Source organism: Dasypus novemcinctus, chromosome 6 (genome assembly GCF_030445035.2).
Source record: "Dasypus novemcinctus isolate mDasNov1 chromosome 6, mDasNov1.1.hap2, whole genome shotgun sequence".
NCBI lineage: Eukaryota > Metazoa > Chordata > Mammalia > Cingulata > Dasypodidae > Dasypus > Dasypus novemcinctus.
This window is the reverse complement of record NC_080678.1, coordinates 22840922-22853783: the sequence shown is the minus strand read 5'-3', so window position 1 is coordinate 22853783 and position 12862 is coordinate 22840922. Positions and strand designations below refer to the sequence as shown.

Sequence of the window (12862 nt, the reverse complement as noted above, 5' to 3'; positions counted from 1 at the left end):
GGACACGGGCTGTTTCTCTATATCTTGGCAATTGTGAATAAGCCACCATGAATATCAATGTGCAGATGTCTGTTCGTGTCCCTGCTCTCAGTTCTTCTGGGTATATGCCTAATAGTGGTATTGACAGATCACATGGTAGATCTATATTTAATTTCCTTATGAACTGCCAAACAGTCTTCCACAGCAGCTGTACTATTCTACATTCCCATCAACAATGAATAGGTTTTCCTGTTTCTCCACATCCTCTCCCATACTTGTAGTTTTCTGTTTTTTTTAAGTAGTGGCCATTCTAAAAGTTGTGAAATGAAATCTCATTGTAGTTTTGATTTGTATTTCCCTAATAGTGATGTTGAACATCTTTTCATGTGTTTTTTTCGCCATTTGTATTTCCTCTTTGGAAAAACGTCTGTTCAAGTCTTTTGCTCAGTTTTCAATAGGGTTGTTTGCCTTTTTTTTCATTGAGTTGTAGGATCTCTTAATATATCATGGGTATTAAACCCTTATTAGATATGTGATTCCAAATATTTTATACTGTTGAGTAGGCTGCATTTTCACCCTCTTGACAAAGTCAGTTTGGATGCCTTTTATTTCTTTTTTTGAAGTGTGAAAATGTTTAATTTTGAGGAGGTCTCCCATTTATCTAATTTCTTTCATTGTTTATGCTTTAGTTGTGAGGCCTAAGAACCCACCTAAATCTTGAAGGTGCTTTACTACATTATCTTCTAGGTCAGGGGTTCTTAACCTTTTTTGTTCCATGGACTCCTTTGCCAGTTCGGTGAAATGAATACTACAGTAATTTAGTTATTGCATACATTCATAAGTGAAGGAAATGCTAGATTTCAGTTAGAGCTCAGAGAAAATAAAGATAATCAGTTGATTTTTAAAAAGGAAATCTTTACACAGACCCCTTGGGGGTCCGTGGACCCCTGGTTAAGAACCCCTGTTCTAGGTGTTTTTAGATCATGGCACTTATGTTTAGGTCTTTAATCCATTTTTAGTTGATTTTTGTTTAGGGAGTAAGATAGGGATCTTCTTTCATACTTTTGGTTATGGATATCCAGTTCCCCCAGCACCATTTGTTGAAGAGATTGTTCTGTCTTAGTAAAGTGAACTTGATAGACTTGAGGGTCTATTTCTGAAATCTCAATTAAATTCCATTGATCTTGGTTTTTCCTTATGCCAATAGCATCCTGTTTTAACCATTGGAACTTTGTGATATGCCTTAAGGTCAGGAAGCATGGATCCTCTGGCTTTGTTCTTCTTTTTTTAGAATGTTTTTGGCTATTTGGGATCTCTTTCCCTCCCAAATAAATTTGGTAATTGACTTTTCCATTTCTGAATAGTAGGCTGTTGAGATTTTGATTGGTAGTGCATTGAATCTATAAATCAATTTGGGTGGAATTGACATCTTGATAATATTTATTTATTTATTAATTATTATTTTTTATTTATTTCTCTCCCCTGACCCTCCCCACCCCAGTTGTCTGTTCTCTGTGTCCACTTGCTGTGTGTTCTTCTGTGTCCACTTTTATTCTTGTCAGTGGCACCGGGAATCTGTGTCTCTTTTTGTTGCGTCGTCTTGCTGCATCAGCTCTCCGTGTGTGCGGCACCACTTCTGGCCAGGCTGAACTTTTTTTTGTGCTGGGCGGCTCTCCTTATGGGGTGCACTCCTTGTGCGTGGGGCTCCCCTACGTGGGGGACTCCCTTGCATGGCACGGTACTCCTTGTGTGCATCAGCGCTGTGCATGGGCCAGCTCCATACGGGTCAAGGAGGCCCTGGGTTTGAACCGTGGACCTCCCATGTGGTAGGTGGACGCTCTATCCATTGAGCCAAGTCCGCTTCCCTTAATGATATTTAGTCTTTTAATCTGTAAACCTGGAATGTCTTTCCATTTGTTTAGTCTTCTTTGATTTCTTTTAACACTGTTTCATAGTTTTCTGAGTATAGGTATTTTACATCCTTGTTAAATTATTTCCTAGATATTGATTCATTTAGTTGTTATTATAAATGGAATTTTTTTTGGATTTCCTCATCAGATTGTACATTACTAGTTGTATTAGTCAGCCAAAAGTGTGCTGATGCAAAGTACCAGAAATTTGTTGGCTTTTATAATGGGTATTTATTTAGGGTAAAAGCTTACAGTTACAAGGCTCTAAAGAGTCCCACTGAAGGTTACTTCCTTACCAAACACTGTTGCCACATGTTGATGCAAGATGGCAGGCAATGTCTTTAGTAGGGGTTCAGCCTTCCTCTTCCCTTTTAAGGCTCTGTGAGTCCAGCTTCTTCCGATCTCAGCTGTAGGCTGGCACGGGGCTTATTTCTTTTCCTGGGGTTTGTTTCTTTCTGGGCTCAGCTGCTCTGGTCTCTTCACAAGGAGGGTTGTAAACTATCAGGCAAATGGCTCATTTCTCTTTGGGGCCCCAGCATTAAGTTCTCTCCTCTTCTGTGTCTATGAAGCTCTCTCTTTTCCTTTGTGTATCTGCTTCTGTGTGTCTGCTTGATTGAATGTCCAGTTTAGATAGCCCACAAAGGGAGTGGGGACTCAAACTGAGTCACACTAATGACATGGTCAAATCAAAGCCCTAATCTAGATTTAATCAAGTAAATGTAAAAGTTTTGAATTTAACACAATCAGAGGGTATCAGACCAGAGGAGCAGACCAGTTTACAAATTGCCACGCTAGTGTATAAAAACATTACGATGTTTGTGTGTTGATATTGTGTCCTGCCACTTTGCTGAACTTGTTTATTAGATCTAGAGACTTTGTCATAGATATTTTGGAATTCACTAACTATAGGATTATGTCATCTGTGGATAGGGAGAGTTGTACTTCTTTTCCACTTTGGATGCTTTTTATTTCTTTTTCTTGACTAATTGCTCTAGCTAGAACTTCTAGCTCAACGTTGAGTAACAGTGGTGACAGTGGACATCCTTATCACATTGTTCCCAATCTCAGAAAGTTTTCAACCTTTCCCCAGTGAGTACAATGTTGGCTATGGGTTTTTCATATATGCCTTGTACCATGTTGAGGAAATTTCCTTCTATTCCCATCTTTCAAAGTGTTTTATCAAGAAAGGATGCTGGATTTTGTCAAATGCCTTTTATGCATCATTTGAAACAATCATGTACTTTTTTCCCTTTGATTTGTTAATGTAGTGTATTACATTTATTGATTTTCTTGTGTTGAATCGCCCTTGCATACCATGAATAAAACTCACTAGATTGTGGTTTATAATTCTTTTAATGTGCTGTTGGATTTAATTTGTAAGTATTTTGTAAAGGATTTTTGCATTTATAGTCATTAGATTGGTCTGTAATTTTCTATTCTTGCAGTATCTTTTTCTGTCTTTTGTATTAGGGTGATATTGGCTTCATAAAGTGAGTTAGATAATTTTACCTCTCTTCAATTTTTTGGAAGCAATTGAGCAGGATTGGTGTTAATTCTTCTCAAAATGTTTGGTAGAATTCACCTGTGAATCCATCTGGTCCTGGGCTTTTCTTTGTTTTTGATGACTAATTCAATCCCTTTTCTTGTTATTGGTTTGTTGAGGTCTTACATTTCTTTTGGAGTCAGTGTAGGTGGTTCTTGTGTCATTAGGAATTTGTCCATTTTATATAGGTTGTCTAATTTGTTGGCATACAGTTTTTGATAATATCCTCCTGTGATCCCTTTTATTTCTGTGAGGTCCACAGTATTGTGCCCCTTTCCTTCCTGATTTTATTTATTTGCATCTTCTCTCTCTTTTTTTTTTCTTTGTTAGTCTAGCTAAGGATTTGTCATTTTTATTGATCTTCTCAAAGAACCAGCTTTTGGTTTTGTTGATTCTGCTCAGTAATCTTTGCTTTTTCTTTCTTTCTGTTTGCTTTGTGGTTAGTTTCTTCTTGTTGTTCTAGTTCCTTCAGGTGTTCATTTAGGTCTTTGATTTTAGTGTATTCTTTTTTAAATAGGTGTTTAGGGTTATAAATTTCCCTCTCAGTACTGCTTTCACTGTATCCTGTACATTTTTGTGTAAGTTGCTCTCTCCTTTTCATTTGTCTCAATATATTTACTAATTTCTCTTGCAATTTATTCTTTGACCCACTAATTGTTTAAGAGTGTGTTGTTTAGCCTCCATATATTTGCAAATTTTCCATTTTCCTTCTTCTTCTTCTTATTTCTGAGGTACTGGGGTCCAGGAATTGAACCTGGAACCTTGTATGTGGGAAGGCAGTGCTTAACCACTGAGTCACATCAGCTTCCCTGAGATGGTTTTTTGTTTGTTTTGCTTGTTGTTTGTTTTTTCAGGAGGCACTGGGAACTAAACCCAGGACCTCCCATGTGGGAGGCAGATGCTCAACTGCTTGAGCCACATCCACTCCTCTTCCTACCTATTATTGATTTAAGCTTCATTCTATTATGATCAGAGAAGGTGCTTTGTATAATTTCAGTCTTTTAAAGTTTATTAAGACCTATTTTGTGACCCAACATGTGGTATATCCTGGAGAAAGATCCATGAACACTTTAGAAGAATGCATATCCTGCTGATTTGGATATAATATTCTGTCTATGTCTGTTAGACCTTGCTCATTTATTATATTGTTCAAGGTCTCTGGATATTTATGATTGTTATTTCTTCCTGGTGGGTTCCCCTTTCATTAATATATAATGACCTTTTGTACCTTATAGCATTTTAAAAATATTAATGCAATTGTTATTTTATATTTTAGAAAGGATGCTTGATTTTTTAAATAGAATTGGTTCATGATTGATTGATCTATCACTCACTCTCTCTCTACCTATCAATCAATCAATCAATCAATCAGTCAATCAATCTATCCCACATCCCCCAAAGATGGTTCCCTCATCTGTTTGCACGTTGTTTTTGCTCATTGTTTGTGCTTGTTGTCTGCTCATTGTCTGCTCATAGTCTGCTCATTTTCTGTTTTCTCTTTAGAGACACTGGGAACCAAACCCAAGACTTCCTATGTGGGAGGTGGGCACCCAACCACTAGAGCCACATCTGCTTTCTGCTTGGTTTTTTTCATGTTTGTTATCTGCTCGTTGTTTTGCTTGTTGTCTTGCTCATTGTTTTTGCTTTTAGTCTGCTCATTGTTTTTATTCATCATCTACTCATTGTTTTTTCTCATTGTCTGCTCTTGTTTTTGCTTGATGTCTGCTTGTTGTCCATTGTTTGTTTGTCTTCTTTAGGAGGCCCTGGGAACTGAACCCAGGACTTCCTATGTGGGAAGCAGGTGCTCATCCACCTAAGCCACATCCACTGCCCTTAGAGCATTTTTGCACTTAATGTCTGTTTTGTCTGATATTAGTATTTGGTTACTGTTTGTATAAAATATCTTTTTCCAACCCATTGCTTTAAGCCTCTATGTAGCTTTGGGTCTAAAGTGAGTCTTGTGTAGACAGCATATGAATGGCTCATAATTTTTATCCATTTTATCAGACTATGTCTTTTGACTGGGGAATTTAATCCATTAACATTCAATGTCATTACTGTAAGGGTACTACTTACTTGAACCATTTTATCCTTGACTTTCATATGTCATATCTTACTTTTGTTTGTCTTTTTACCCTTTTGGTTACCTTTTCTGATAATCTTCATCTCTGTACTCTTATCTAAGTCTCTCTTTCCCTTCTTTTCCTTGTAGATTGCAGAACTCCCTTTAGAATTTCTTGTAGAGCTGGCTTCTTCTTTAAAAATTTTCTTTGTTTCTGTTTGTCTGTAAATATTTTAAACTCACCCTGATTTTTGAAGAACAGTTTTGCCACATAAAGAATTCTTGGCAGTTTTTCTCTTTCAGTATCTTAAATATATCATATCATTATTTTCTTGTATCCATGGTTTCTGGTGAGAAAATAGCATTAAGTCTTATCGGGCATCCCTTTATCTGATGGATCACTTTTCTCTTGTTGCTTTCAGAATTCTCTCTTTATCTTGGGCATTTGACATTCCAAATAGTATATGTTCTCAGGTAGGTCTATTTGGATTTGTTCGTTTGGAGTACATTGCTTTCCTTCATATGTATATTTACGTCTTTCATAAGAGTTGGAAAAATTTCAGCCTTTATTTCCTCAAATATCTTTCTGCCTGTTTTCCCTTCTTTTCTACTACTGGAACTCCTATGACATATACATTGGTATGCTTAATGCTGTCATTCAACTCCCCAAACCCTTGCTCAATTTTTTCCTATTCTTTTATCTATCTTTTCTTGTCTTTTCAATTTCAGCTGTTCTGTCTTCTGATTTGCTGATTCTTTCTCTGCCATTTCAAGTCTATTGTTGTATGCCTCTAGTGTATTTTAAATCTCATTTATTTGTCTTTAGTTTGCATAAGATCTGTTATTTTTCTATCTAAGCTCTCAAATTCCTCTTTGTGCTCACCCAGTGTCATCTTAATTTCTTTATCTCTTAGCCATATTTTGTTTGAACGTCATTGCTCAGTTGTTTCAACCTGGCATTTTGAGTTCTTTCTTTGACCTCCTGTTTCTTAGTATGGCTTTTAATTTTTGCTGATGTCTAGTCATCTGATTATGATGGTGAGTTTACTCTGATGGTCAGTTTTTGGTTACCTGGGATTTTATTGTTGTTGCCAAGATTTGTGTTACAGCTCTTCTTTGATTCTTGGTTCAACTTATTCTGTGTATTTGAACTTGCCCTGGTCAACTCATCAAAAGGGGACCAGGGACCCACTAATGGTACATATCAGTTTTCAGGGGCATTGGGAGCACACAATAAAGGCCCCAAAAAGCCTCTTTTAACTTTTTCCTGGGGTGCACTTTCCTGGCTTGCTAGCAGATGGTACTCTCAGCTCAGACCCTAGGGGAGAATGTATTCCCTGGAACCATGACTGGGTGGATGGTGTTGAAGCAATGACTGAGAGAGTGTGCACTCTGGGCAGGCTATTCAAAGCCAAGTCTCACAGTTCAAACTTGCCAATCCAAAGCCACTCCCTTTCCTCAGCCACACACTTCCTTTACTCCAGGAGGAAACAAATCACTGTTCCCCTCTGCCTTGGTGGCAGGCAGTCCTGATCAGTAAGGAGGATGTTCAAGAAGGCAGGATATCTTTAGCTCTCTGCTGGCTTCACAATGGAAACAATGGCATGGCCATGCCTAGCTTGGATGGTTGGAAACTGTGTGACCCAGCAGACCAAATTCACCAGCCAAAAGCTGGATCAGCAGTGGGCTATGTCCCTCCCTCTCCCTGGGGAAGTGGACCCCTGTGACCCTCTCAGTCTGTTGCTCCCTGCCAATGACTGGATGACCCCAAGCTCTCTGCCCTGAGAGTGGATGTTGGGTGCCAGCACCAGCAGAGGTGGCCTAAATTACTTATAAATACTCACCACAGTCTTCTTCTCTTCACCCTGTACTTTTCTGGGTGCTTCTCAGCATTTCCTTCATCTTCAGAGCCCTACAACAGTTGTACTGGACAGTTTCTGCCTGTTTTTTAGCTATTTTTCTGGAAGAGAAGTGACTCCTATACTCTCTATTCTGTATTTTCTTGGAAGTATTCCTTGCTGACTTCTGACCTCCATTGTATCTCATGATAAATCAGTTGTTAATCTTATCAGTGTTCTCTTGTTTGTAATGAACCATTTTTCTCTTGCTGTTTTCAAGATATTTCTCTTCTTTTTTGGTTTTTAGTATTTTTCTTATGTTGCTTCTGAGTGTGGTCTTAATATGCTTTTTTTATTTGGAGTTTTCTGAGCTTCTTATATATGTAGATTAATATTTTTCATCAAATTTGGAAAGTTTTCAGCTACTATTTCTTTGAAAGAATTGTCAGTTCCTTTTCCTCTCTCCTTTTCTTCTGGTATTCCCAGCACATGTATATTGTTGCACTTAATGGTGTCCCACATTTCTCTGATGCTCTGTACATTTTTCTTCTTTTTTCTCTTTTTTCCTCAGATTACATAATGTCTATTGTTCTATTTTCAAGTTCACTGATTCTTCTACCTACTCAATTTTTTTCATTTCAGTTATTGTACTTTTCCCACAGTTTTCCTTTGTATTTCTCCCTACAATTTCTGTATTTTTGTTCATATTTTATGCTTCATGGGATTTTGTCACCATTTTATTTTCCTTTTGGTAAGTATGTTTTCCTTTAATTCTTTTAATATATGTATAATAACTGCTTTGAGGTGTATTTGATATGTCTGGCATCTGGATCCTCTCAAAGACAGATTTTGTTGTCTGCTTTTTGCTTATGTATGGGTTATATTTCCTATTTCTTTGCCCATTGTAATTTTTTTCTTAAAGATGAGACATTTTAAATAATATATTATAGCAACTCTCTATACTGATTCCTCTACCCTTTCCAAGGCTTATTGTTATTTGCTTTCTTATTTGTTTAGTTACTTGGCTGGGCTCTTTAAAATAAAGTCTATTTGCTCCTCAATGTGCATCCTCTGATAAAACTCAGTGGGCCACCCTACAGATATGCACAGATATACTGAAATGGCAGTAGTTTTAGCATGATTTTCTTTGTCTTTCTCTGACCTCTCTTTAAACTCTTTGTGTCTGTTTATATCACATGCAGATGTTAGCCTTATTAATTTCCTACTGATTGCTCTTGTTTTTTTGGTTGAAAGATTTAAAAAAAAATTTTTTTATTAATCCCTTCCTTGCCGCTTGCTTGCTGTCTGCTCTCTGTGTCCATTCTCTGTGTGTTCTTCTGTGTCTGCTTGTCTCCCTTTGTTGCATCATCTTACTGAGCCAGCTCTCTGTGGGCATGGGCCATCAGCTCTCCGTGGGCGTGGGCCAGCTTGCCTTCACAAGGAGGCCCTGGGACATGAACCCAGGGCCTCCCATAGGGTAGATGGGAGTCCAGTTGGTTGAGCTACATCTGCTTCCCTGCTCTATTGTTTTTAACAATGCTCTCATGTAGAAATATCTTCACAGTCTGATCCAATTCAATTTTGGCCACTTTTCAAGGGGTAATCTTTGAGCCAGTCTCTGCTCTGATCACAGAAGGGATATTCTTAGCTGTCTTTTCTACCACTTCTGTTTGGTAAAGTTCTAACTGGTCTGCAGTTTAGCTCACAGCCTTCTTTAGTAGCTTACCTCCAAAATCTCCATTTTTTCTGAAATGTCATTAGGCTTGAACTTCCCCACATTCTTTTCCAAATAATGTCAGTTCCCTTGGGAGAGCTTTGGAGCTCTCTGTTCTTATAATTGTCCTCTTCCCCTGGGCAAAACGTCTGTGTCTCTCCTTCAGATTTGGAGGTAGGGTTAATGGCCCACTTCTCTTGGATTGGTACTGCTGCTTTATGAGTAGAGCACAGGATGGGGATGTAGCCCCTGGTATTCTCAGCTTCCATCTTCTGGCGTGGAATCTCTGCCCTGCATGTGAGTTAGATTGAGGGTGATTGGGGCCCAGTGTTCTTAAACATCTTGCCTGGGGTAGACCTTCCATGCTGTTTGGGGACTGACTGGAAGAAGAGAGACCAGTTCTTTAAGTCACCTTTTCTTGGAATAGAACTTCTTCAACATAGAACTTACGGTCATGAGAAGTGCTGGGAACCTCCTGCTTCCAGTTGCATATTGTTGGCCTGTAATTGGGAGTTGGGGGGCAAAGGAACCCTGTGTTCCTGGCTTCACTCACTTGGGGTAGAACTTCTGTAGTGCCCAGTTGGGGATGGGGGAAAGAGGATGGGAGCAGGTCATAGATCAAATACCAGGGACTTTTACTGTTCTCACCAACATTTCATAGATTTCCTTAAATAATTTTTTTCTTCATTTGCTGTTGCTTTTCATACAATTTCCTGAGACATTACCTTAAATGGTTTTTAAAAAGTAATTCTTACCAGTTATTGTACTTTCTCTTGGAAGAGGATTTGTGGGATTTCTTATATTGCCATTCTGGATGTTAGCCCCATATTCTTTTAGCATTAATTGATATTATCCATTGTCTTGGGATACTATATATACCATACTAACTATACTACACATGCAAACTATGTTTACATTCCAGTTCTGTGTTTGTCCATGAAATTTATTTTGAGTAGTTATAAAGAATTGATTCATATTGTCATGCACCTTTATCATATACCCTTTCATTCAGGTCACCTATGATTATGAGCATATATTATAGTATTTTCTCTCAGAGTAACACTTTAATGAATAAAAAGAATACTTAAATTAATTTTAATGTTTCTTGAAAATGCATTGATTTCAGCTACACACAGCAGTATGGATGAATGTCACAAACACTATTGAGCAAAAGATGATACACACAAATTAGTACAAACTATATGATTCCTTCTATATAAATAGAAAAAAGCAAAAAGATCTTTGTTGTCAGAACTGTAATAGTGATAATGTTTATTTTTTTGATCTAGGTGCTACTTAGTTGTATTCATTTTGTGAAAAGCCATTGAATTGTAGACTTACTTATATGTGTATGTATATTATATTTAAGAATTAATTCAGTAAGGAGTTCAATATCAATTATGTAGTTTTAACAGAATACAAATCAGAATAAATTTACTATATTATACCCTTTATATACTTTGATGTGTGAAAATGATTATGTTACCTTATAGTTTCAAAGGGTCTTATTTCCTACATGTAAAATAAAAAATTATAAATTCAAATATAAATTAGTATATGAGTATTAAAATTCTGTTTAACATTGTTTCCTCAAAGCATTTTAAGGTTCTATGAATTTCTAAAATTTTCAAATAAATATTAAAGTTTGAAGGTCATTTATAAGTTGTTGAAAAGAAACAAAGCATTTTGTTTTCACAGTGGAAATTTTATAAGAAATTAGATCCTTTAAATAACATATATGCCAGGGAGGTTTTATTTATCCTTTGTAATACATTTTTAAATTTTATTCTGTAGGACTATTTTGAAAGAAAGTGGGTTTGCCAGATACCTTCATTCAGCTGTACTTATCAATGGAGCTATGCTTATTTTTGGAGGAAATACCCATAATGACACTTCCTTGAGTAACGGTGCAAAATGTTTTTCTGCCGATTTCCTGGCATATGACATAGGTATGTATGTGTTAGGATTATACAAAATAGGAAATACCAGAATTTTAAAATAGAGATTCTTAAATACCTTTATTGACAGCATGTATTTATGTCATTTCAGAGATTAATTCAGTGATATATTATGAACTAGATTCCCTCTAATTTCAGTGTAGTAATAGTAGTATAGGGCCAGGGCAGCAAAAGTATTAGGGTGAGTTAGTGGTAGAGAAATCTTGGCTTGAATGTCCTTTTAGAGGGCTTTGGTATATTGTGTCCTTAGGTAATACCTATATCAATCTGCTGTGTCTGACTTACTCTATCAATTTTCATAATGGGTAATTATGGAGAACTATCAAATTATGTAAATTACAAATAGTATATTGCAATCATTTTCACTTTAGTAGGGATGAGCAAAAATGCATTTAAATTAAACACACCAGATATACTAGTAGTTATAGTCATTTGATAGAACTAATGAAAGGAGTATTCAGAAAGTAGAACTAAAGCCATAAGGTTGAGACAACATGGAAGCTCAGAAAGTACCTAGAAATGGAAATAACTAAATAAGAAGCTTTTCCAAGAGAACTAGAAATACAGTGCATTTGTAACATTCACTTAATTTTATTTATGCTGTCAATAGTTCTATTAATAATTAATAATCTGAATATTCAAATAATTATCAAAATACTATATTTAGACATCCAGTAGACCATTGTAGTGAAAATACTGCTTCTCTGTATATTTTACTATAGCTAAAACCTAGCTAATATATAAAATATATTTAGCAGCACTTAATAGCAACTTTTAATTGGTGGTATAAATTATAATGTATCAATTTACAATTAAATGTTTTGATAAATAAAAATTAAGCCCGAAGAACAAAATATTTAATATATATGAGGGTACCTTTGTTCTAAAACATTGTGAAGGCACTTAATATAACTTGGAGAATGATTTCAAGTGGCAGCATATGAAGAAAATTCTAAGTATTTGCAAGCACTTTGATCTTTAGAGTATTCTATGTTTAGAAGGAAAGACTTAGTAATAAAGTTAAGTATACTCTTTAGTCCTAAACTCTGAGTTACAGTCTGTGATTAATCATTAACAATGGAAGAAATTATGTTATTGATGTGGAGACAGTGGCCACTGGAGGTGCTGAAGTCAGAGATAGGGAGAAAGAGGTATAATATGGGACTTGGAATTGTCCTGAATGACATTGCAATAACGGATACAGGCCATAACCTACATTTGAGTGGGAGAGAATGTAAAATACAGTGTAAACTATAATCCATGCTTACTGGCATTTCTCCAAATGTATTCATTAATTGCAATGAATGTACCACACTAATGAAAGAAGTTGTTAATGTGGGGAAGGATGGGAGATGTGGGGAGTGGCCCATATGGGAATCCCTTGTATTTTTTTGTGTAACATTTTGTGTAATCTAAGTATCTTTTAAAAAAATAAAAAATATATTGAAAAGAAGAGAATCCATTGTCTTTAGGATCTTTAGCTCCTAGATAGTTGAACCTTTACCTTTTATTTTTTTAGTAGGTACAGGGGGTTGAACCCAAGACTTTGTATATGGGAAGCAGGTGCTCAACCACTGAGCTACATCCACTCCCCAGATCTTTACCTTTTGAAATAATACTTTGAAAAGATGATTCATGATGAAAATGGAATTGTTTTAGCATTTGGTTCATAAATCAATATCTGAGATCCTGAAAAATGGGTTAAATGAAGGCTGGCAGTGACATAATTATGATCTGTTATTGCCAGTCAACCTATGTTTTTGGTTATGGTGATGGAAGTGGATAAAAGTTTTTTGTTTGCTTGTTTGCTTTTTGTCCTAAGGAAAAACTAGGAAAAGAGTAAAAAAAATATTTTTTG

At 36.3% G+C, this 12862-nt stretch overlaps 1 protein-coding gene across 7 annotated transcripts in view; it reads left to right on the top strand.

Annotated features, from left to right (window-relative positions):
* ATRNL1 (attractin like 1) overlaps positions 1 to 12862 on the top strand; it is an 899374-nt gene that overhangs the window by 151356 nt on the left and 735156 nt on the right. For all 7 annotated transcript variants that reach the window (XR_011648991.1, XM_058298321.1, XM_058298320.2 and 4 more), the window contains exon 10: positions 10841 to 10995. Coding sequence is in view for 6 of the 7 variants with exons in the window: in XM_058298321.1 (XP_058154304.1) it covers positions 10841 to 10995 (155 nt within the window). In the remaining variant the exon portion in view is untranslated. The remainder of the gene's footprint in view (positions 1 to 10840; positions 10996 to 12862) is intronic.